At 32.5% G+C, this 25,648-nt stretch overlaps 3 protein-coding genes across 5 annotated transcripts; 1 reads left to right on the forward strand and 2 right to left on the reverse strand.

Annotated features, from left to right (window-relative positions):
- The first annotated feature begins 427 nt into the window (after positions 1-427).
- Positions 428-15,909, forward strand: LOC139873419 (calcium-transporting ATPase 10, plasma membrane-type-like). 3 transcript variants are annotated; one of them, XM_071861349.1, is made up of 34 exons: positions 428-531; positions 797-975; positions 2,221-2,337; positions 2,424-2,463; positions 2,853-2,968; positions 3,052-3,183; positions 3,322-3,411; positions 3,633-3,702; positions 3,892-3,962; positions 4,045-4,128; positions 4,209-4,286; positions 4,369-4,440; positions 4,556-4,639; positions 4,741-4,823; positions 4,939-5,047; positions 5,269-5,324; positions 5,451-5,493; positions 5,595-5,678; positions 5,864-6,001; positions 6,088-6,153; positions 6,261-6,359; positions 6,453-6,563; positions 6,658-6,828; positions 6,918-7,142; positions 7,219-7,335; positions 7,474-7,572; positions 13,585-13,722; positions 13,869-13,969; positions 14,373-14,418; positions 14,518-14,652; positions 14,951-15,058; positions 15,150-15,241; positions 15,337-15,446; positions 15,615-15,909. In XM_071861349.1, exons 2-34 carry the CDS (start codon positions 826-828, stop codon positions 15,644-15,646), a joined length of 3,267 nt encoding a protein of 1,088 aa, XP_071717450.1. In that variant the 5' UTR covers positions 428-531; positions 797-825; the 3' UTR covers positions 15,647-15,909. The 3 variants fall into 3 exon arrangements, with proteins under 3 accessions (XP_071717450.1, XP_071717452.1, XP_071717451.1); XM_071861351.1 differs by having other exon boundaries at positions 479-531; positions 822-975; XM_071861350.1 differs by lacking the exon at positions 428-531 and adding an exon at positions 606-640 and having other exon boundaries at positions 822-975.
- A 129-nt stretch (positions 15,910-16,038) lies between these two features.
- On the reverse strand, positions 16,039-17,914 carry LOC139872157 (protein MANNAN SYNTHESIS-RELATED 1-like). Its single transcript, XM_071859980.1, has 6 exons — positions 17,816-17,914; positions 17,512-17,644; positions 17,353-17,426; positions 17,174-17,256; positions 16,509-17,073; positions 16,039-16,314 (listed from the first exon to the last, which is right to left on the reverse strand). The coding sequence occupies exons 1-6, from the start codon at positions 17,912-17,914 to the stop codon at positions 16,039-16,041; spliced, it is 1,230 nt and encodes a 409-aa protein (XP_071716081.1).
- A 1,212-nt stretch (positions 17,915-19,126) lies between these two features.
- LOC139872582 (lipoyl synthase, chloroplastic) lies at positions 19,127-22,912 on the reverse strand. Its single transcript, XM_071860490.1, has 7 exons — positions 22,509-22,912; positions 21,949-22,112; positions 21,767-21,857; positions 20,413-20,570; positions 20,074-20,245; positions 19,568-19,678; positions 19,127-19,433 (listed from the first exon to the last, which is right to left on the reverse strand). Exons 1-7 carry the CDS (start codon positions 22,836-22,838, stop codon positions 19,356-19,358), a joined length of 1,104 nt encoding a protein of 367 aa, XP_071716591.1. The 5' UTR covers positions 22,839-22,912; the 3' UTR covers positions 19,127-19,355.
- Positions 22,913-25,648: the final 2,736 nt, after the last annotated feature.

Here is a 25,648-nt window from a genome sequence, read left to right on the forward strand (position 1 = left end):
GTATTATTAAGAACATAAAATATTGATTAAACTTAATAATAATAATAATAATAATATAATAATAATAATAATAATAATAATAATAATAATAATAATAATAATAATAATAATAATAATAATAATAATAATAATAATAATAATAATAATAATAATAATACAAATAAATATGAATATCTATATCTAATTTTGATGATTTGAGTCTATATATTTAATTTTCATTCTCATTTTTTCTGTAAAAACAAAGGGTAAACGTATCCGTCCAAGTTTTAGGGAAAGCCAGAAGTTTAAATCTTCTTATACCCCCTGTAATTGACTAATTAATTAATAATTAATTAATTAATTTATCAGTGTAGCTTCATTTTGAATATTTTTTTAATAATAAAAAATAAAATAAAAATGCCTGCACTTTAAGTTCAAAAACAAATCAGGCAGAAACTTCCTAGAAGTTGCCTCACTTCACCAAACAACAGAAAAATCCCAAATCACCAATTCCTAACTTTTCTTTTTCTTCCTCTATCTCTATCTTCACAGGTTCCTTATAAATTCCTTTTAATTTTTAATTATTTTTTTTAATTTTTATTTTACTGCAATGAATATTTGTTACTTAATCATAAATCACTCTTTACAGTCTTCTCTGAAAGTATGTACTTATAATATATGAATAAATAATAATAATAATAATGTATCAAGCCCTAATTTCGATAAAATGATAAATTTGTTTTTGTCGCTTCTTCTGTTCATTTGAATAATTTATCTATTAAGAGATCGAAATTGAGATGTTTCATCTTACCTGCAGTTTGATTTGAAACCTAAATTTACAGTGAAATGAGTGGCGGTGGTAGTTCGCCGTACCGGAGACACCGGAATGACGTGGAGTCTGCCGGAGGTTTTGAGGATTATGATGAATCTGCATCTGATCCTTTTGACATTGTTAGCACTAAAAGTGCTTCTGTTGACCGTCTTAGAAGATGGAGGGTAATTGCCTCTCCTTTTATTTATTTATTTATTTATTTGAAATTTGTAATTACATTATCGATCTAAATTATAGTGGTTTATGTACAATGTCTTTTGTAGATATATGTATCATCTGGTTAATGGACTACTCTGTTTAATGTAGATGTAGTGACATTGTATGTTACAGGGAGATGATTTTTAATAATGTGGATATAGTGGTATTTTAATGGTTGTATGCGGAAAACGGATATTTGATTAATGTAATTGAAGGTTAGATTTAGGTTTATACTATATAGTTATGAAGCAAATATCGAAGTTTCAAACTCGTGGAAGTATATATTTAAATGCTTGTCATTGGTGGAATTTGAGTAAATACATTGTGTTTTTTGAATGATTGGTGAATTTCCAGTAGATAGATCGTTGTATGATTATGATTATATAGTTACTTGGAAACATAAGTTTAGTTACTTACTTTAAGGAGGTTCGGTTATAGGTGTCACGTCCCTACTTTCAATATTTGATGGCATGATATTATACATTTGTATATTAATCATTTGTAACCATCTACTGTACATTTCAAATGTAACGTTCATAGCTAATGTTATTTTGACATACCACGCTCCTGAAACAAACTACATATTAGTTTAGGTTTCCCCATAAAACACAACATGTTTTCGGAATGTTTATACCTGATCTTAGCTGTTTAGGTATATTTGGATGTGCTTATGATGTTTGAAGGTGTCGTAACCGCAGAACAGCTACTTAAATATGTTTTTAATTCTGATTATATGATATACCAAAAGATCAAAGTGCTAAAATTGACATTTTTGTATAAAGATGATAGATGTTTGGTGAAAATGGAGCGAAAATAGAAGTGAAAATGGAGTCAAAAGGTTTTTATTAAATTATGCTTCAAGTCAATGTTTGAATTTTTTGGAAATTGAAAGCAGATATTCTTCTTTTAATAAAACAGACCGTGCGACGTCTTCCTTTAGCAATAAATGTGCCTTTCTTTATAAAGAGATTTCTATTTCTATGTTACCATATATATAACAGCTGATTTAGGTTTTGCTTATAAAGTAGATTATGTAGATTATGCACTTAATTTGGTTTGTGGTGAGATATGAAGTTTGAGAGGAGTAACTATTTTTTTCAAGTTAGTTATTTACATTCTACTTTGCACCTTTATAATCATATATCTGTATTCATCAGCCTCATATTGTTTTAGATGTAAATAGTTGCATTAACAAAGTAATTTTGTTACAGCAAGCGGCACTCGTGCTGAATGCGTCACGTCGATTTAGATACACCTTAGATTTGAAAAAAGCGGAAGAGAAGAAAGAAATTGTAGCCAAGATCAGGACCCATGCACAAGTCATACGAGTAATACATTTATTACTTTTTTTTTTTTTGTTAATAGTTTATATCCGCTACATTATATTCATCATCCCTTATTGCACCTCTTTCAGGCAGCCTACCTTTTTCAAGCTGCTGCAGCACAAACAAATGGTACTTGGTTATTAATATGAAATCAAATATCTTTATCTACATCACACTTACATATATGGAGAATCTAATGGTGTACATTAGAGGTGTATTATACCCATTAATGAGTAAATGGTTGATTCACGTTATCACATCGTCTTTTATAGGTCAAACGGGTGAATTTTTAAATACCAGCTAAAATGGTAAAGAATTTAGCGGATCAAATTGGTAGTAGATTAGGAAAAGAGATTGTCATTGTAATTATATAATGTGTGTGTGTCTTTTGTACTTGTATGACCCATTTTCCAACTTGCTCAACCCTCACCCATATTCCACCTCTAATGTACATAGGTTCATATATAAGGTTACTTGCATTTGTATCCGATTTAGCTTTTTTATTTGGTTGCTAACAGGAGCTGAAAAAGCACTTTCGTCTCCTATTCCTACTGGCGATTATAGTATTAGCCCAGATCAGCTTGCTTCAATGACTAGAGATCATGACTCATCTGCGTTGCAAAATTTTGGAGGGGCAAGTTTATTATATACACATTATTTGCTTTTGTTACTTTTATACACGAAAATATGCAATTAAGATTTGGTTTGTCACCTCAGGTTAATGGGCTGTCAGAAAAGTTAAAGACAAATCCTGATAAGGGAATTCATGATGACGAGTCTAACTTATTGGAGAGGAAAAATGTTTTTGGGTCAAACACGTACCCACGAAAAAAAGGAAGAAGCTTTTGGGTATGCATGCTGAAGTCTGGAATTCTGTTGTTTTACATGTTTTTTGTGTGTGTGTGTGTGTGTGTGTGTGTGTGTGTGTGTGTGTGTGTGTTTGGGATGTTTTATAATTTGAAGTTGTTTTGTTGTTGATTTTGATAGAGGTTTGTACTTGATGCATGTCGAGATACAACTTTGATTATTTTGATGGTTGCTGCAGCTGCTTCTTTGGCTTTGGGTATAAAAACAGAGGTACAATTAAATACGGTCATCACTATACACTAAAAAGTGTTGTATAGGTAAATATAGAATTTTCTGTTGAAAAGAATGTAACGAACAAGTTTTGGTATAGCACGTCTCACACATAGATACCATATTTACTGCTCGGATTTATTTATTTTTCTCAAGATCATTATATAATACACGAATAAGTTTGTTTTTCATTTTTTTATTCCAATTTCAACCGATTTCAGGGTATCCAAGAAGGATGGTATGATGGTGGGAGCATAGCTATGGCTGTTATCATTGTTATAGTTGTTACAGGTATTTAATTACAAGGAGACAATTTTGACACTGAGTGAAAATCATTTTGTTTCAATGATGCTAGATATTTGTTTTTGGGGTTTATTGTTAATTGACTAATAGGTTATAATTTTAACTTCATTGGAAGGTAGTCTTTATTGCAGTTTCCTATATTTAATGACATTTTTTATGTTGTTTCTTGCGTTTTAGCTGTAAGTGATTATAAACAATCACTTCAATTTCAAAATCTTAACGAGGAGAAACAAAATATACATTTGGAGGTGCGTTCTCAACCACTTACTCTTATTCATCTAATAAATTACCTTATTAGTTATTACTTGCGCTAATATAAATGAACTCTAGGTTGTAAGAGGTGGGAGAAGGGTTGAAATATCAATATTCGATATCGTTGTTGGTGATGTGATACCTTTAAAAATTGGTGATCAGGTATAAATAATAATAAGCTCCATTTCTTTATCTTAACATTTTTTTCTTGTTTATTATATTCACAAATTTTTATAAACCAGGTTCCTGCTGATGGGATTCTAATATCTGGTCACTCCCTGGCTATTGATGAATCAAGTATGACTGGCGAGAGTAAAATTGTGAGTTTTTTTCGATCTGTGAGCTTACATATTTTGAATGATTTTTTTTAATTAATTAACTTTATTTCTCTTGGTGGATCAGGTTCATAAGGACCAGAAAGCACCTTTTTTAATGTCTGGGTGCAAGGTTGCGGATGGCTATGGTACTATGCTGGTAAGAAATTAAAAAGGTTACTTTTTTTTTTTTTTTTTTTTTTTTTTTTTTTTGTATTTTTCTCTATTTTCTATTTTTGCAATCACCAAAATCATTTTTGTTTAATTGTGTTCAGGTCACTAGCGTTGGAATAAATACCGAATGGGGATTACTTATGGCTAGCATCTCTGAAGATAATGGCGAGGAAACACCATTACAAGTTAGTTCACTAAACATTTAAACTCGTTATTACCAGTAATAATGAATCGCATTACTAACTATAACTTAAAATGATTAATTGTTTCAATAAATTATTGGTAGGTGCGTTTGAATGGAGTGGCCACCTTCATTGGTATAGTTGGGCTTGTAGTTGCTATAGCTGTTCTTATTATCCTTCTTGCAAGGTAAATACATAGTTTTATGATGATTTTGTTCATAGTATTTTTAGTATAAAGTCGGTAAAATACAGCATTTACTGTTTCTTTTTTATTTTATTTTAATTTCCATTTTGTCTGGTAGGTACTTCACTGGGCACTCAAAGAATCCGGACGAGAGTGTACAATTTACTGCTGGTAAAACTAGTCTTGGTGATGCTGTGGATGGTGCAATTAAGATTTTTACTGTTGCAGTATGTAACTTTTACATTTACTGTATTGATACTCGATTCCCTTCTTAATAAGTGTCCCGTCAAATCTTTCAACTTTACAGTGAAAATAGTTTTTTACAGTAGTAGATTAGTTTACATTGAATCAAACTTGACAGGAAAAACTGTTTCTACTAGTTAAAAAGAAACTATATAAGTATGAGTTTATTTTGTGTTCACATTTTAAGGTCTTGAATAATCTGTAGGTTACTATTGTTGTTGTTGCGGTGCCAGAAGGGCTTCCCTTAGCTGTCACATTAACGTAAGTTTATTTTTTTTATACAATCAGTTATCTTTTTCACTAGTAGTAGACTTTGTTTTTATTTCATTTTTGAAATTGAAATTTGGTTGGGATTAATCACATTGTGTTTCTGCTTCCTATTAAAAGGCTTGCTTATTCCATGCGTAAAATGATGGCGGACAAGGCACTCGTAAGTTTAATTAATTACATTTTGCAAAAAAATTGTCCGTATATTACTGTTGTAATATTGTAATATTCTTATGTTTGTTTTTGATAATTCTCCAATTACAGGTTAGAAGGCTTTCGGCTTGTGAGACAATGGGTTCGGCTACTACTATTTGTAGTGATAAAACAGGGACATTGACATTAAATTTGGTTTGTCTCTCTGTTTTCTTAGATCCATATGATACGATTCTTCTAGATTGTACAACATGTAATATGATAAATTTATGTCCTTCTTTTCAGATGACAGTAATTGAGACCTACATTTAATTTGAGATGCTTCTTCTAATTTTTTTTTAACATTTGAAATGATAAAATTCTGCTTTTTTTTTTTTCAGATGACAGTGGTCGAGACCTATATCTGTGGTAAGAAAATCGACCCACCAAATAACAAATCTGAAATACCATCTACACTTGTATCTCTTCTTATCGAAGCCATAGCTCAAAATACAACTGGCAGCGTCTTTTTGCCTGAGGTATGTACCTACTACCTAGTAATATATCTCTTAAATTTTTTCTCTTTATTGAAATAATCAAATAATTTTTACATAAATTTTTTTAGGGTGGTGGAAATGTTGAAGTTTCTGGATCACCAACTGAGAAAGCTATTCTTCAGTGGGGTGTTAATGTTAGTGGCCATTTTTAAGTTCTTATTATTTTTTTTCTTTTTTCTTATTTTTTTATTTTAAAGTCAGTACATCCGTTGATGGTTATCATTTGTATAAAAATATGCAGCTTGGAATGGATTTTGATGTAGTGAGGTCAGAGTCTACAATCGTGCATGCATTCCCGTTTAACTCAGAGAAAAAACGAGGAGGCGTTGCAGTGAAAACGGTAATTGTACTCCCTAACCTTGGAAATATGCTGTAGTTTTGTCTGAAACTTTTATTAATGTTTAATTTTTTAATTTTTATTTTATTATTATAGCCTGCTTCAGAAGTTCATATACACTGGAAAGGAGCTGCTGAAATTGTGTTAGCAGCATGTACGAGCTACATGGATACTAGCGGGAACTTGGTGCCTTTGGATAATGATAAGGTTTGAGAAATTTGTCGTTTTTTTATCTTGTTAAGTAATCTTTTATAGTTCCAGGCGTTTATTATATATTTTACTCTTTTGTTATTTTTGGCAGGTTGAATATTTTAAAAAAGCGATTGAAACTATGGCTGTTGGAAGTTTGCGTTGTGTTGCTATTGCCTACCGTCCATTTAAATGGGAAAATTTTCCGACAAGTGATGAGGAATTAGAGCATTGGCAAATGCCTGAGGATGATCTTGTTTTGTTAGCCATTATTGGTTTAAAGGTACTTATAATAATTGCAATTCATTTGTATATGTTTATTATTCATTTATATTATATTGACCTTATGTAATTTGTTTCAAATATATGCAGGATCCATGTAGGCCTAATGTGAAAGATGCAGTTCAACTGTGCATAAAGGCTGGTGTGAAGGTAAGAATGGTGACGGGTGACAATCTTCAAACAGCAAGAGCAATAGCACTTGAATGTGGAATACTAGAGTCAAATGCAGATGCTAAAGAACCAAATTTAATCGAAGGGAAAACATTCAGGGGATATTCAGAAGAACAACGACTACAAGTTGCTGACAAGATATCGGTATGTTGTTGTATTATTATAACCTTTAAAGAAAACGATAAAGGAATAGGGGCATTAATGTCATTTGTGACCACAGGTGATGGGGCGTTCTTCCCCTAATGATAAATTACTACTTGTACAAGCACTAAGGAAAAATGGGCATGTTGTTGCTGTTACTGGAGATGGTACTAATGATGCACCTGCGTTACATGAGGTCAGAAACAAGTGTTAACCATCCAAAATTTAATCTTTTACTAATTTTAATTACAGTTGACCAAATTAAGAAATATTTATTTATTTATTTATTTATTATTTGTCACACTAAATTATTTTGGTATGTATTGGAATGTAGGCTGATATTGGGCTGGCTATGGGTATCCAAGGAACCGAAGTGGCGAAAGAGAGCAGTGATATCATAATATTGGATGACAATTTTGCTTCAGTTGTCAAGGTATGTTTTTTTAATGATTTTGCTTATTTTTTTTAATGTATTGTTTTAGTATGAGCAATGTTGGTATTGTTATAATTCAGTAGGCTTATAACTACCTTTAGTGGTTTGATTCTTATGTTATAATTCAGTAGGCTTATAACTACCTTTAGTGATTTGATTCTTGATTAAGAATACTAATAATGAAGTGTAAGAACAAAGATGATAATGGAGAGAAAGAAAGAAACACTTTGTAAGTGTGAGAAATGGTGCAAGTTTAATGCTTGCATTCATGGCTATTTATAGCAAAAATATCACAAGTTTAGGTAATACAATAATATTACTTTTGTGTATCAATAATTGACTATCCATTTATATATTATAACACTCCCCCTTGGATAGCAATTTTGTTTGTTGAAGATCAACTGTAAGTTACTGCCTCGTTAAAAACCTTGCTAAAGAAAACCCAGTGGGAAAAACTTTAGCTAAGGGAAAAAGAGTGCAGCATGGAGTTGACTCCCCCTCAAGTAGACATCGCTTCGGTTGTTACATCTTTTGAACATGTCTCATGCCAATGTTATGAACGTCTGTTCTGAAAATAGCAGTTGGAAGTGCTTTCGTGAAAAGATCAGCAGAGTTTTTGCTGGATTGAACATATCTCATTTCAATCTCGTTGTCCTTAATGAGATTTTGAGTGTATGAGAAGAATCTAGGAGGTATGTGTTTGGTTCGGTCACTTTTGATATACCCTTCTTTCATCTGTGCTATGCAAGCTGCATTATCTTCATAGATAATTGTTGGACTTTTATCGCGTTCTAGTCCACAAGAATCAGTAATGATTTGTGTCATTGATCTCAACCAAAAACATTCCCGAGTAGCTTCATGTAATGCAATCACTTCGGCATGATTTGATGATGTAGCAACAAGTGTTTGTTTTTGAGAACGCCATGATATTGCAGTACCTTCATTTAGGAATACATATCCAGTTTGAGATTTAGCTTTATGTGGATCAGATAAATAACCTGCATCAGCATAACCAACCAAATCTTGTTTTGATTCGTTAGAATAAAATAATCCTAAATCAGTAGTTCCTCGAAGGTATCGAAATATGTGTTTGATCCCATTCCAGTGTCTTTTGGTAGGAGCAGAGCTGAACCTTGCCAACAAATTAACTGCAAAAGAAATGTCAGGTCTTGTACAATTTGTAAGATACATAAGAGCTCCAATTGCACTAAGATATGGTACTTCTGGTCCAAGAATATCTTCATGATCTTCACATGGACGAAATGGATCAGTTTCAATATTGAGTGATCTAACAACCATAGGAGTACTTAATGGTTTTGCCTTGTCCATATTGAAACGTTTCAAAATCTTTTCAGTATATGTTGTTTGATGTACAAGTAAACCATTAGGCATATGCTCAATTTGTAAACCAAGGCAATACTTGGTTTTTCCGAGATCTTTCATTTCAAATTCTTTCTTTAGAAGTTGAATGGCTTCATAGATCTCTTTATTTGTACCTATAATGTTAAGATCATCAACATAAACAGCTATGATCATATATCCGGATGTTGTTTTCTTAATGAAAGCACAAGGGCAAGTAAGGTTATTTGTATACCCTTTGCTTATCAAGTAATCACTTAATCGGTTATACCACATACGTCCCGATTGTTTTAACCCATATAAAGATCTTTGTAATATAATCGAATACATTTCTTTGGGTTTTGCATTTGATGCTTCTGGTACCTTAAATCCTTCAGGTATCTTCATATATATATATCACTATCAAGTGATCCATATAGGTAAGCAGTCACAACATCCATGAGATGCATTTCTAAATTTTAGAAACTGCCAGGCTGATTAAGTACCTAAAAGTAATTGCATCCATAACAGGAGAATAAGTTTCTTCATAATCAATTCCCGGTCTTTGAGAAAAACCTTGAGCTACAAGTCTAGCTTTATACCTTGTAACTTCATTTTTCTCATTTCTTTTTCGGACAAAAATCCATCTGTATCCTACAGGTTTCACATCTTTAGGAGTGAGAATGATGGATCCGAAAACTTTTCTTTTATTGAGTGATTCTAATTCAGCTCGTATTGCTTCTTTCCATTGAGCCCAATCATGTCTATTTTGACATTCAACCATAGATGTTGGTTCTGGATCATCATCATTATTCATGATGTCATATGCAACATTAAATGAAAATTTCTCATCAAGATTTTTCATTTCATTTCGGTTCCATAATATTTTTGAATATGCATAATTGATTGCAATTTCTGTATTGACAGCATCAATCTCCTCTGCAGTAGGAGTACTGATTTGTGGTTCTTCTTGAACACTTTCTTTTACTTCATTATCAGCTGATTTTCTTTTTCGAGGATTTTTATCCTTTGAACCAATTGGTCTTCCACGTTTCTGACGTGGCAAAGATTCATGAGTGACGTTATTGCCAGCTTTTGGAATTTCAATTCGAGCTGGAGTATTTACTGCTGGTATATATGATTTTGTCACCGTTTTTGTATCTGTAAATGCATCAGGCAATTGATTTGCAAGTTCTTGTATATGCATTATCTTTTGAACTTCCGTCTCGCATTCTTTTGTGCGAGGATCAAGATACTTTAATTGAGGTTCACACCATGAAACATCATTTTCTTTATTTTTCATTTCTTCCCCTAATCTAGGGAACAATGTTTCATTAAAATGACAATCAGCAAAACGTGCTGTAAAAACGTCACCTGTCATAGGTTCAATATACCTTAATATTGAAGATGTTTCATATCCAACATATATTCCCAACCTCCTTTGAGGACCCATTTTTGTACGTTGTGGTGTCGCAATTGGAACATACACTGCACAACCAAATGTTCTAAGATGGGAAATATTTGGCTCTTGACCAAAAGCAAGTTGTAGGGGGGAATATTTATGACTTGCACTTGGTCTGATGCGAATCAATGCATCAGCATGTAAAATTGCATGACCCCATATAGATACAGGGAGTTTTGTTCTCATTATCAATGGTCTAGCGATTAACTGTAAACGTTTAATCAATGACTCGGCTAAACCATTTTGTGTATGCACATGAGCAACAAAATGTTCAACAACAATTCCTATAGACATGCAATAGTCATTAAATGCTTGAGATGTAAATTCACCAGCATTATCAAGTCTCACCCTTTTAATGGTGTAATCAGGAAAATGAGCTCTCAATTTAATAATTTGGGCAAGAAATTTTGCAAATGCCACATTACGGCTTGATAACAGACAAACATGAGACCATCTGCTAGATGCGTCTATTAGAACTATGAAATATCTAAATGGTCCACATGGTGGATGAATTGGTCCACATATATCACCTTGAATTCTTTCAAGAAACATTGGTGATTCTTTCTCAACCTTAAGTGGTGAGGGTCTAGTTATCAATTTTCCAAGAGAGCAAGATGTACATGGAACCATTGTATCATGATGGATTTTTCTATCCTTTAGTGGATGTCCATGAGTACATTCAATAATCCTTTTCATCATTGTTGATCCTGGATGGCCTAATCTGTTATGCCATAAACTGAATACACCAGGATCAATATATTTTTCGTTAACTACCATATGTATTTCTGGTACATTTATATGTGTATAATATAATCCAGAACTAAGTCTTGGCAGTTTTTCAACCACATGACTCTTGTCAGTGATACTTAAATATTTCTCATTTTCTGTTGTCACTGACTGATAATCATACCCGTTAAGGTATATGTCGGAGAAACTCAATAAATTTCTGCTTGACTTGGGAGAAAATAAGGCATCATTTATTAAAAATTTTGTACCATTTGGTAGTATGAAATTTGCCTTTCCTATCCCTTTTATCAAGTTAGCAGGTCCTGATATTGTATGTATAGTTCCTTCCGTTGGTTTTAGATCAATAAAATATTTCTCGGATTTAAGTATAGTGTGTGTAGTTCCACTGTCTGCTATACAGAGATCTCCACCACTTGATTGATGTTGTATTCCAGCAAAATTCATATTGAACTTCATATATAAGAAATAAATAGTGAGTACATTAATATTACACAATATTTTACACGCAAATAGATAGTACTGAAACATTTAGCAAACATAATGACAAAGACAGACGATATTAAATCGTTTATTTTTCGAAAGACACACAACTTAAACATTCAAGAAATCTTCATATAAATCAGATGGTTTCTCAGTGACTGTTGGATCGACGTTATCCACAAAGTTTACTTCCTTTTCTTTATCTTTCAGCGAATCCTGATACATCTTAACAAGATGTTTAGATGTTCGGCAAGTATTAGCCCAGTGACCCATTCTACCACATCTGTAGCAAGATTCTTCAGAATTTTTAGAAGAATTTTCTTCAACATCTTGTTTAGTGGGCTTGTTTTGTGGTTGATATTTATATTTTCGTGGATTATTATTTCTTTGACCACCACGGCCACGACCACGTCCTCGCCCATTACCATTACCATAAGGATGGTTTCTACCATAGTTATGGCTTTTGGCATGATGATGGTGATGGTTATTATAACCACGACCTTGCTCGCGTCCTTGTCCCTGTTTATAATTATTTGCAGTATTTGCTTCAGGGATTGCAAGTGTACCAGTAGGACGGGATTGCTGATTTTTCATTAATAGCTCATCATTTTGCTCTGCAACTAAGAGATATGAATTAAGTTCAGGATATGTTTTGAACTTTAGCATTCTCAAATTTCTTTGCACTGTGATGTTTGCAGCATTCATTGTGGAGAAAGTTTTCTCCATCATGTCTGCATCACTTATTTCATGTCCACAGAATTTAAGTTGTGAACATGTATTATACAGAGCTGAGCTATATTCATTTACTTTCTTAAAGTCTTGGAACCTTAATGTTCTCCATTGTTCCATAACAGCTGGAAGTAAAATTTCTCTTTGATTATTGAATCTGCTTTTGAGACCTTCCCATAAAACATGGGGATCTTCTACAGTCACATAATTATTTTGTAAGCATTCATCAATATGTTGATGAATAAAGCAACATGCCGTTGCTTGTTCTTTTTCAGAACAAGTGTTGTTTTCATTTATGGCTTCAAGAATGCCTATTGATTTAAGATGCATTTTTACTTTTATAACCCATGGCATGTAGTTGTTTCCAGTTGATTCTAAAGGAGTAAATTTAAGCTTTTCCAGATTCGACATTTTCTATTAAAACAAACAACATGATAAATTATAGTCACTTTATATTCATAAGTATATAAACATTAAACATAAATTTAATATAACATAAATGATAAGTAGGTGACAGTGTCGACCATATGTAAGCAATCATTAATAAATGTTATATAACATAAATATAAATAAATATAAATATTAGTAAACATAAATGATAATTAGGCGACAGTGTCGGCCATATAAATGTTAGATAATAGAAATATAAATGTTAGTAACATAAATGATAATTAGGCGACAGTGTCGGCCATATAAATGTTAGATAATTGAAATATAAATGTTAGTAACATAAATGATAATTAGGCGACAGTGTCGGCCATATAAATGTTAGATAATTGAAATATAAATGTTAGTAACATAAATGATAATTAGACGATAGTGTCGACCATATATTATTCAGGTGGTATAACCGACCATATATCATTTAGGTGGCAGAGCCAACCATAATTAGTATTAAGATTATCGTGCTGATAACGTGTTATAATTCAGTAGCCTTATAACTACCTTTAGTGGTTTGATTCTTGATGTTATAATTCAGTAGGCTTATAACTACCTTTAGTGATTTGATTCTTGATTAAGAATACTAATAATGAAGTGTAAGAACAAAGATGATAATGGAGAGAAAGAAAGAAACACTTTGTAAGTGTGAGAAATGGTGCAAGTTTAATGCTTGCATTCATGGCTATTTATAGCAAAAATATCACAAGTTTAGGTAATACAATAATATTACTTTTGTGTATCAATAATTGACTATCCATTTATATATATATATTTATATATTATAACAGGTATGAGTTTATTATTTATTATTACAGGTTGTTCGATGGGGAAGATCCGTATATGCCAATATCCAGAAATTCATCCAGTTCCAGCTCACTGTAAATGTTGCAGCTCTTGTGATTAATGTTGTGGCTGCTGTTTCTTCTGGTGATGTCCCACTAAATGCAGTGCAGGTCTCTCTCTCTCTCTCTCTCTCTCTCTCTCTCTCTATACACACACACATAACTATATAAGTATATGACTATATGTATGTAGGTATGTATATATGTCAGACACACACATGGACCTAACCACTGACTATACTTTTGGTCTTTTGTAGCTTCTTTGGGTGAATCTTATAATGGACACTCTTGGTGCACTTGCTCTAGCTACTGAACCACCAACAGACCACCTTATGGACCGAACGCCAGTTGGTCGAAGGTTAGACTTTCTAATCATTGCAAAATGGGTGGGTAGGTTACAGATACTTCTATGTATGGGTCAAACCATTTTGATTATTTGGTTGGGGTTTGTTTTGAAACACTTTCATACCCCTGAGTTTCAATCTCCTTATATATCTTTTTTTGTTAAATATGATTACAGAAAATTATATCGCTTCAGTTACTATGTATATTTTAAATTAAATTAATCTAGTTTAGGAGGTTATATTTATTAAAAATAGACTGAAATTTTGACTAGTTTGAGCCACATTTGATAATTGATATTCTTATCCGTTTTAGGGGTAAAAATAGGAAACCAAAACATATGAACGATTTGAACCTGCTATCTCCATCCGATTCGCATAAAAATTTGTCTGATTATTTTCTTCTTTATGTTTTGTTAGGGAGCCTCTTATAACAAACATCATGTGGAGAAATTTGTTAATACAGGTATAAGCTGTGAAAATTTATTTGTTGTTAATGTCATATTTTTTGAATAATTATAAGTATTTATGTACTGATTGTGGTTGAATGGCAATAAAACTGCAGGCGATGTATCAAGTGACAGTTCTCCTTGTACTCAACTTTGATGGGAAAAGGATTCTTAATTTAGAGCATGAGACCAAAGAGAATGCTCTTAAAAAGAAGAATACACTCATCTTTAATGCCTTTGTCTTTTGTCAGGTGATGATTCTAGTAGATAATGTGTAGAGGTGGTAAAATGGAGAGGTTGTGTAGCCGGTTTTGGGTCAAAACTGGTGACTTTTGTTACAAGATGGGGCAAAATTGATCTGCTACCACCTTTTTGATCATTTTCTCTACAAAATAACAATGTCTTTTTTAGTTGAATGAATAGGAGGTTATTAGCATATGAGTACATACATTATGGGCAACTTTTGTCACTTCTTTTGTTAACTGAAAGTTTTTAATTATCACCTGTTGAAGATTAAAATTATTAGGGAACTGAGTTTTCTAACTGCAGATATTCAATGAATTCAACGCTCGGAAGCCTGACGAGTTCAATGTATTTCAAGGGGTTACCAAAAATCGCTTGTTTATTGGAATTATATCCTTTACTGTCATACTTCAAGTGAGATCGCGTTTCTTACTTTTCCGTATAACACGACATACAGAGCAATGCATCTTGTGATATACGACTTATCGAATGTATTTGTTTTCAGGTCATCATAATCATGTTCTTAGGCAAATTCACGACAACGGTTAGGCTCAGTTGGCAATTGTGGCTAGTATCTATTGTAATTGGCCTTATTAGGTTGGTGTTATTGAAAGTAATTTCATTAAATAGACTGTTTTATTTCTTTATTTTTTTTTTCTTTGCTCATTATTGTTTTTAACGGTGACCAACAGTTGGCCTCTTGCTGTGGTTGGGAAATTGATTCCTGTTTCTGAGCGGCCTTTTAGCAAATATTTCACTAGTATTTACAAGTCTTGCAAGCCATCTCAAAGGAGAAATAGAGGTCCATCTCAAACTTTTTTTTATTTCATATTTGATTTTTTTTCATCATGTGACGCCGCAAAACCAAATGCTGTTTTACCATCTTGCTTACCTTTTACCATATTTGATTGTGTGCGTATGTGTGGTAATGATCTAATTGCTCACACGTTTTACCATCTTTTTGTTGCAGGTTCATCAAGAGGAAACGGGGATGACACCTGAACGTTATACCGAGGTTGTAGTAGAGTTTCTATGTGTTTAGTGGTGTGATGCTAACATACTAAACTTACTATATAGGCTTTAGTAGGCAATTAACTATATACTTAGCACACAAAGCTTGCGGTTACACCTTTTGATTTTGGTATTTTCCTTGTTCTAAACACATGTTTTTTTTCCCTTGTACATTGGATTTGCACATAACCTTTTATACATTTTTTAATGTTCGCTTTTGGTGATTGTATAATAATTACTCTTGAATCTTTATATTATGACACTGTTTAACAACTTCAACACTGCAAAGGAAAACACAAATTTGACTTTACATTTTCTGTTTAACACATGCAACTAACTTAGAGTTGTCTTATTTGCTTTAAATACAACTTGGGTTTTGTTTATTAACAGAAGCAAGTATATGCTGGGTGACTCTTTTTGGCTATGTAAGAGGACACATGGTCTTGTGCTAAGCTTGATGTTATCTGAGCTGGCACAAGAACTTCGGTCTTGCTAGCTGCGATCCTATTTCCGACCACGTTCGCATAAAAAAGACCAGACTTTGCTGGCACAAAAACGTCGCTAACAGAACATATATTCAAGTCGATAATCTCTTGTTCCAATTCAAAGCTCTCGGAGCTCAGAAATTTCCCCTTCTGAGTTTCTTGCATTATATCTTCCTGTTTCATACAACAAACACTTTCTATTCATTTTCAAGAAAACCATAATTCTTTAATTAAATGTTACAAGAATTTGTTTGCATTCAAAACACGTTTTCGATAGTTTTGACCCATTTGAATCGTTTTCTTTTTTAACCCAGATTGATTTTTACCCATACCGACCTATTTATAAGTAAATGAGTTGCAACTTGTACCTTTGTGAATGTGTTTCTGTACAAATCTTTAAACGAGCGAAGGCTACGATCCATCTTGGTTTGAGTCACGTAAATTATCGTATCTCGAGGATACCCGATTCTTTGAAGAAACTGTGCAATTTCGACAGGGTTGTAGCAATTTTTCATCCCTTTGTTTGCGTCACTTCGACAAGTACTTGTTTTCAACATCTCACCCTTATAATCAATTGCAACAAATTGGCCGTTTGGTTCATGACTTCTTAGCTTGGCTACAACAGAGTCCACCACTTCTTGCAATTCGGGTTTCAAACGAAGAGCCTCAAACACCGCCCAACACGAATGAGGGTTCATATCCTTATCGACTTTATCTTGTTTTGATGGAAAATTGGTTGTAACATGTATGTTTCGTGTTGTTTGAAATAGAGGTTCGATGTTAGTCATAATGTAGTTCTTGTTAGCGTTGTAGGGAACTTTTACGCTAGTAAGTTTTTGTGCAAATATTTCTGAATGTTTACGCCTTTTTACTTGAATTACGCCTTTCACGCTCGTCAAAAACTTCTCAGCATCATAAATTTCTTCGAAACCCCTGAAATAATTCAAAGTATAAGTAGTAAATAAGCAGTAAGTTAAAAAAATCAAATTGCATTGTATAAGGGCAATATGTGATTTGTACTAATTGCACCCACCTTTTTTCACCTTTGCTCCCAATGATCTCTGGTAGCACAAGAGTTGCACCAAGATGTTTAGCAATTTGCACAGCATTAGCAACCTGAGTGAACCATTTTATGTTAGTTATATACTTATATCAAGCGAAACATAAAATAATAATTATAATTATAAAATTAAATAAAAAATGAGGTCGAACCTGCGAAATGTGATATTCAGGACCATCAGTTAACGAAAAAGTAACAAAACCTTCTGTGTTCTCTCGTCCTTTCGCTATAACAATAACAGATACGGTTACATCAAAGATATGCTATTTAGATACACCTTTCGCCTATTTTTTGAAATATAAAGTACTTACGTAAGGATGAATTGTTCCAACAAAGCTTTAAGTGCTGGCCATTGTTTTTCGATTCATTGGTAACTTGATAAAATCTATGCCTTGTTACTTTCATGGCCTCTAGATCAACACTGGATGTCACTGGGACTTCATGCTTCAAGAAAAATGAATACATTCATCATCATCATCATCATCATCATCATCATCATCATCATCATCATCATCATCATCATCATCATCATCATCATCATCATCATAGTTATAAAATAGTGTAATGCTTATAACAATAATACTAACTAACAGGTATGATTTTCAGTACACTTACCAAAACATCGCCATCAAAGTGGTCTCTTTTGATCATGTTACCGAGCATCATAAACATGGAAAATGTAAGAACAGCTCCCATAACTTGCCTAATATCCATTGATGCACTGTTTCTTCTAACTCTTGATTTTGAAAAGGAAACAAATTTAAGAGCCAGGATTAAAACTTAGTGTAAGATCAAGAATTGAAGGATTCTCCTTTTATGTTTTGCAATGTGTTGGATGATGATCCTTTGTTGCGTATAAAGTAGGTACGCGAATTTACTTTCTGTTACATTTGGTTCCATAAATAGATAAAAAAACAGAAGAATGTTGATTACGAAAGTGAGGAAGTAGTAGAGAAGAGAAGGGAAGCTTAAATTTGGAAAGCGGACAACGAATACAGCTTGCAAGATTCATTAGCTACTTTAGCTTCCGCAAGAATAGCCGAAAGATCATTAAACTTTGCTGTAAGTTAGTGTTAGCTTTATTTCTTAAGCGGTGAGGTGATAAGAGACTGCATTTAGTAATGAGCATACGTGATTGGGTAATGAGCGACTGAAACACGTCTCTTTGAATTTCTTGACACGCTTGTCATAGGAGGAAGTTATGTTTACGGACTTTCATAATATTAATCAGTTTGATCATCATAATATTTCTCAAAAAAATTTGAACTTTTGAGTAAAATGTAGTTTCTTGCAGCATTTAATAATGAGTATGTTTCAAACTTTCAATATATGAAACCAGTATATGGTCAAGTGGGTAGTATATGACCAACTTGCATTAGGCTAGACAAATTAGAAGGTGCAACATAAAATGGATAAAGTTGAAAAGTGAAGGTCAAGATCAAGATTTTGAACTTAAATAAATATGTTAAGGATAGCACTTGGATGCTTTTAAAGAGTATTTTCCTAATCTATTATACTAGTATATTGTTTAGATAGAAGGATTTTAGGCCATTGATCCATGGTTTATGGTCGGTCTATGCAGAAATTTTTGAACTTATTTTGTGGTAGGCATGTATGTATATTTATTTTGTGTTTCATATTTGTAGATTAGAATGTGTTTGAATCATCTTTGCTTTTGGTTATAAATATATATATATATTCATTTTGAAATTTAAACTTTGTGACAAATATGAAAATGTAATTTTGAAACAACATATAATAAAATTCTAGATTGTCCACATAGATACAGTTGTCGATATAGTACTATGTTTATATTATTCAAAATAATACACTAGTTGTCACTCACATTAGATAAGGTGATGAAATAGTTATATATTTCTGGAATTTACAATTGGACAAGAAAAAGCACAAGATGATTTTGCCTAAATAATTTAACTGTTAATCAGATACTTCAATTTTAAATTGTTTAAATACAGGAAGCATAATGTATCTAAACAATTTTGAATGACCATATAAGAAATTTTGCTAAAGAATATTACAATATCGCACTTACAACAACCCTTCAAAAAAATAAAAATAACAAAAATGTTAAAGTTTCATTTCCTTTGATGAATGAAGTAAATATAATAATAATACCATAAGATCATGTATGTGTTCATGTAGATAAGCTTTTGGTCCTCTCTTTCACCATGGTTTGAACAAAGAGCTCCCCTGCCCTATACGATGATCGTACCTGAAAATAATTAAAATTCATATTCATAATTAGCTGCATTCGACAACATAAACACTGTTAACGTATTCTTTAGGTCATCTTGATTAAAATTTTAGCAAAACTCAGATTTTATAGAAAACAAAAAAAAGTAGTACCAAAGGTCCACTTGCTACATAACGAAAGCCGATGGACTCCCCATAATCTTTCCAGAATGCGAATTTCTCAGGTGTCACGTACTCTTTAACAGTAAGATGCAAAGGAGTAGGCTGCAAACATACATATTATAAATTAGCATCAATGGATCTTGAATTCTTAACATTCAAGATTCACTATGAGTGTGGGTATGTATGGGTATGATAGTAGTCTGAAATGGGATTAAGTACGACTATTTGTATCAATTCTAAACTCCCTAATTTAATCAAGGGCGCAAAAATCGCTACTCAAGGGGTACTCGGTCAGGACTTTTTAGGGAGTACTCGGATGTTAACCAAGTTTGACTTTGACCGAGTTTTGACCGATTTCCCGAGTTTTACCGATTTTCCGAGTAATCCCGAGCTTGACTAAGTTTGACTGAGCACTGGCCTAGTAATTGCCAAGTACTGGCCGAGTAATTCCGAGTTCTGCCACTCTGATTTTAATAATGACATGGAATAAAGCTTGCCTGTAAATACTGTCCGAGAGTCAAAATGTCAACATCGATGGCACGCAAATCAGCCATGGCTTCCTTCAACTCATCGTCAGTTTCTCCTAGTCCCAACATTATCGAAGTTTTAGTGATCATTCCCTCCTTGCTAAGTTTCGCATGTTTCAGGACTGATAAACTCTGCTCGTATCTACACTAACCACAAACATATTAGCTAGCTTTTAGAAAACAAACTAATTTAATCTTTTGTTGATATACTTATAAAATTTCGTAAACGCAAGGAAATTGTCATCCATTAACGTAGTGGAATAAAAAGTCAACTAATGAAGTTGTAATGCAAGAACTTTAATTACTCACCCAGCGCGTGGATCTCTTACAAGTCGCTGCATACGTTTAACAGTCTCAACGTTATGAGCAAAAACGTCTAATCCCGAGTTGGCTAACATGGACACAGCTTCTAAATCACCTCGAAAATCAGAAGTCAAACACTCAACCATGATCTCAGGCTTCTTATTCTGCTCGGACAAGGAAAAGAATGCAAATCATCATTATTTACATTGTTTGAACGTTGTAAGATATAACCATAAATAACAGATTAGATTTCGGGTCAAAACGGGCTGAGCTGACTTACAACAGCGTTTGCCCAAATTTTCTGATTTTATATATCTAAGTAATTAGTCTGTCAAATGTGATTATAAACTAAATTTATTACATCACACTAAAAACATATATTCACTAAATGATTAAGGGTAATTTTGATACAACTGAATGATTAAGCGCTGAACGGTTCATAATCTACACGACGATAACCCGTTTGACGATCATTGTAAACGAATAATGTGATCAATGTAAAATTGCCTAATTAACCTTTTACATGAATTAAAAAACAATATAGTTGTTTAGTAAGTGTTATTGATATAATTTAAAGAAGATATTACATAATATTTATTTGCTTAATGGTTAAGAGAGTGCATTAACTAAACCATTTAGCACCATATGTCACCACCATCAAACGGTGTTGGATGGTTAGCTAAACCATTCAATTAAGAGGTAATAAAACGCACCCTAAGAAGGTTTTGTGAAACTAAACCACCCTTTGGGCAAACTTTGTGATAGAGAATAGCAAGGCCAAGCCCAATAATGATAATCAAGGCCAAGTCCAATAAGAATGTCTATATAAAGTGTGTTATTAGTTAGGGAAAGGTCATTGAGAATATTATGTGTGTGTTTGTATAGGTTCTTGAGTGAACTTGGGCAGGAAGTTAGCTTGTGCTACTTCTCTGATTAGGGTCAGATTGAATCCAAGTTGTGGATCTCATCTGAATTTATCTTCTTGTTGTTCTTCATCTATTAGTCAATTAAGTATTTCAATTATCAATTTAAGTGTTCAACTACTATTCTTCAGAATCTATTATTTAGTTCTTATCAATTAGTTCTTCATAACCTGTACTATTCTTCATAATCTGCTGCTGTGTATTTGTGTTTCTTATCACTTTGACCCATTTCCCTTTAAACCAGATATGGCAGAGCATTTGAACAATTTTTTAAACCACCCATATGAACTATTATTTTTGGAAATAGACCCATATGACCCGTTAGAGATCAAGCATAATCCAGATCTACCAATTCATAAAACAGGTCGAAATTACCACTTTACAAGTCACAAAAGCCTATTCCATACGACAGACAATAATCAGGACAATTTATATACCTTCATTGCTCTAACAGTCTCTGCAAAATGACCACTTCCGCCATCTGGAAGATCATCCCGGTCCACACTCGTTAACACAATATAATCCACACTGTAAAGACATACAGTAACACGTTCCAAGTTACGATTTCTAACATCGTTCAACAAACACATAAATAAAAGTTTATTTATTTGTTTTATACCCCCAGCTAACAATGGCTTCAGCAGTATTCTGTGGCTCCATAGGATCAGGTGGTGCAGGATTACTACTAGTTTTCACAGCACAAAATCTACATCCCCTTGTACACGTATCGCCAAGCAGCATTATTGTTGCCGTTGCAATACCATCACCACCCCCATTCCAACACTAATATTCACCATAATCATATAATTAAAAATAAAGAAAGCGAATTCGTATAAAAAGTACACAACTTTATCAAAATTATCAATTCCTGTATTCAACTCTGTTTGGCTTATTCAATTTTGAATATAAGGTAATTGTATTTATTTTCTTCTCTGGTGTTTTTGAACAAAAAAAAAAGGTCTGATTTTTGTATTAAAAAAACAAACCTAAATAACAAATTGGGTCGTGCCTGTTATTTAAAGGGAACAAAAAAGGTCTAATCTTTATGATTAAAAAACAAAGCTTAGTAGTAATAAAATTGGGTTTGTGCCATTTAGTAAAAAGCACTAATTAATCAAACCCTAAATAGTTATGCTTATATATAACTAGAAAAATAAATAAATTTAATGATGATTATACCTCACCAATATTAGGGCACTGTGCTTCCTCACAAACAGTATTAAGTTTCAATCTTGATAACGATTCTTTAACTTCCTGATACTTGGTTCCTTGTGGAGCTTTTTGTCGGAGCCAACCGGGTTTCTTCACATTCGGATCCCGACCGGTAAACGGGCCCATACCGCCCGGATACGGAGGTGATTTTGAAGAAGAGGCCATCAACGATGTAGGGTTAATTGAATCTTTATCGAATTTGATTGATTCACTTGAAGTGATATTGTTGTTGTTTTTTGTTGAATCACATTTTATTGAAAATGGTGACTTAAATTGTTGAATCATCATCATCATCATCGTGATTTTGAAAAAAATAAAATGAATTAAAGGTAAGTGTTATGAAAACTGAAAAGAAACAGAGGAACTTGATACAGGGGTGGCGATGAAAACTAGAAATGAAGAAAGGTAGGTTAGTCTAGTTGGCCGATTTTACAATGTAGATCAGTAGCTGGACTAAATAAATGGGACCCTTATATATTTAACTAGATTTATGAGCCCGTCCGTTGGACGGGTACTCATCCGAAAAAATTATGTACTTTTTTCGGTCATTTTCTAAATAAAAGTTGTACGTATAATTTGAAGAGGACAAAGAATAAATATAACTAAAACGTGCCAAATATGTTTATCCTATAAATGTTCATAACACAAGTTTTCGTTAATACAACAACAACAACCAAACCCAAATCCCACAAGTTTTCGTTAATGTTAACTAAAAACATTTAAAAGATAAAAAACACGTTCCTTGTACTGGTACTCGAATAAGAAGTTTGTGCCTGGCTTTAGTCGATTTTCTTGTTTGAATTGCTTGAATCCATAAGACACACATAGATATGGTTTTTTTTTCGACTTCTCTTGTTTCAACTTCCATTTGAACTTAACTTTCTCCATATTGAAGCATGAAACTTTTTTACCACTTCGTAAGCCCGGAAGTAACATCAATTTGTTTGGCAGACGCTACAAACAAAAAAATACAAGACGGTGCAACATCAAAAAAACAATGAAAAAAATCAAACTAAGTCATGGTAAAAAGCTTTAATATCGGAAATGTAAAAATCAAGTGATTATGACCGTTTGAATTAGGATTTTATTTTAAACAACACAATATGTATGCTCTATAAGTACATACCTGTCCATTTACAACACAATATGTATGCTCTATAAAGTCATACCTTGTCCAATATGAAAACACTGAAGAAGCGTAAATTGTCCTGGACTCTAATAAAATCATCAAATGGCTTGTAATGAAACAGAACGTTGGACATTCATTATTAAGTATAGTGAACATATGGAGTTGAGCAAGGAATACACCACTTCAGTTTTCTTCCTATATAACACTACGACACAATTGTAATTAAAGAAACAAACGGCAAGGGATCAACATTCAGATAACAAAATTCGCTTATAAATGATCGTATTTACTGGGGAAAAATATATTCCTAACTCTATCAAAATACTTTGAACCTTGATATACAAATTCAAAACTTATAAGATTTAGAAATCACACTTAAACCTAACTCTATCAAAATACTTTGAACCTTGTTCCGAATATGATTTCTAAAATTTAGAATATGATTTCTATCAAGATTCAGAAATCATATACATTGACTGTAAGTTATATATGGTTGATGTATGTGATGTAAGCTTATTACCATGTTCGATATGTATCAGATAGTCCATGTATAGAAAAAAATTCAGTTCCATGTATAGTCAAACAATGTAAATGCATATATTATTAAATCATGTAAAAAAAATTCAAAAGAGACTAACCGTCAATGAAACATTTATCGAACATAACCCAATATACACCATCATATTAGTCTCTACATAGAGTGGTCACAGTGCAATACCAATACGAATACCATAGCTATTGTTGCTGATGTATAAAAAAAAGCCGAACAACTAACCCAAAATTAGAGTATGTTAATGATTAAAAAATCAAGAAATGAGTCATAAGATCACATAACCTACCTGGTTGTGTTGCTAAATCCCAAATTCTTCTACTGACTTTATGCTATGTTCACCAGGAGCATGAAGCACAATAACGGTTGACCCCACTATACATAGCACACAACCAAGTATTCCGATTTTCCGCAATTTCTCATTGAGTAAGAAATGTGCCAGAACTGCACTGCAAAGTTAAAGTAATTAAATCGTTCAAAATCTAAATAAAATATATATCACTCAATCAACTCACCAACAAATTTTTGTACTAATGCTCACCTAACGATAATACTCAATGCTCCAAGTGGAGTTGCGAGCACAGCTGATGTGTAAATATAAGGTATAAAATTCGTGAATTATCCAATAACCACTGCCCATTTCAACAAATCCACATTATTTTATCATAACTAACAATTCAAATAATCATATCATTTCCTGATATTGATTAAAATGATAAGTAAAACGACAAAACTTACTATTAAAAACGCAAATCCACCATAGTGATTCTAACAAATAACCATACCCTCCGGATCCTTTTTACAATGAAATAAAATATACATATAAAAGTTAATCAAAAGAACATCAATTATATCAACATTTGACCCAAACCTAATATCAATTGTACATTTTTACATGGCAATATACTTATCTCCGATGTAACAAACAACAAAATTAACAATCAATTGCGAACAAAACTACACAACATAAGGGCAAACAGTAGGATATACAATACGTAATAAACATCAAAACTCGAATGAAATTTAATGAGTAGGCTCATTATCTATCTTATCATATAATAATAATAAACATAAACATACCAGTCAATAGAACCTCAAATAATAATAATAATAACAATAACAATAACAATAATAATAATAATAATAATAATAATAAATTCACAATCTACTAATGTAGTCGAAAAGTGCAAGCTTACTTGTTTATAGACTTTGAAGCATTGTACCACATGAAAAGAACAATTGTGAGTATTAAAACATAAACACAGTTTATAAATTGTAATTAGTAACTTTGGACTATAATTATATAATTTAACTCCAAAAGCAGAATTTTATGTCTTAAAAAACAGATTGTGCAATGAACAAAAATTATATAAAATACCTCAATAATCTGCTACTCTAAACGTCACAATTAAAAGCATTATAAGTTGA

This window comes from Rutidosis leptorrhynchoides, chromosome 10 (assembly GCF_046630445.1).
Source record: "Rutidosis leptorrhynchoides isolate AG116_Rl617_1_P2 chromosome 10, CSIRO_AGI_Rlap_v1, whole genome shotgun sequence".
Lineage (NCBI taxonomy): Eukaryota > Viridiplantae > Streptophyta > Magnoliopsida > Asterales > Asteraceae > Rutidosis > Rutidosis leptorrhynchoides.

What these genes read in the sequence shown, in the direction of transcription:
- LOC139873419 (XM_071861349.1), top strand. Translation starts at nt 826, where the DNA reads ATGAGTGGCGGTGGTAGTTCGCCGTACCGGAGACACCGGAATGACGTG. An exon ending in CGTTGCAAAATTTTGGAGGG is followed by an intron (nt 2,969 to 3,051) that starts GCAAGTTTATTA and finishes TTGTCACCTCAG; the next exon opens with GTTAATGGGCTGTCAGAAAA. An exon ending in ATTTTGCTTCAGTTGTCAAG is followed by an intron (nt 7,573 to 13,584) that starts GTATGTTTTTTT and finishes TTATTATTACAG; the next exon opens with GTTGTTCGATGGGGAAGATC.
- LOC139872157 (XM_071859980.1), bottom strand. Translation starts at nt 17,914, where the DNA reads ATGGATATTAGGCAAGTTATGGGAGCTGTTCTTACATTTTCCATGTTT. An exon ending in ACTTTGATGGCGATGTTTTG is followed by an intron (nt 17,645 to 17,815) that starts GTAAGTGTACTG and finishes TTTTTCTTGAAG; the next exon opens with CATGAAGTCCCAGTGACATC. An exon ending in CTGAATATCACATTTCGCAG is followed by an intron (nt 17,257 to 17,352) that starts GTTCGACCTCAT and finishes TGGTTCACTCAG; the next exon opens with GTTGCTAATGCTGTGCAAAT.
- LOC139872582 (XM_071860490.1), bottom strand. Translation starts at nt 22,838, where the DNA reads ATGATGATGATGATGATTCAACAATTTAAGTCACCATTTTCAATAAAA. An exon ending in AGACTGTTAGAGCAATGAAG is followed by an intron (nt 20,571 to 21,766) that starts GTATATAAATTG and finishes TTGTCCGAGCAG; the next exon opens with AATAAGAAGCCTGAGATCAT. An exon ending in CTCTCGGACAGTATTTACAG is followed by an intron (nt 19,679 to 20,073) that starts GCAAGCTTTATT and finishes GTATGTTTGCAG; the next exon opens with CCTACTCCTTTGCATCTTAC.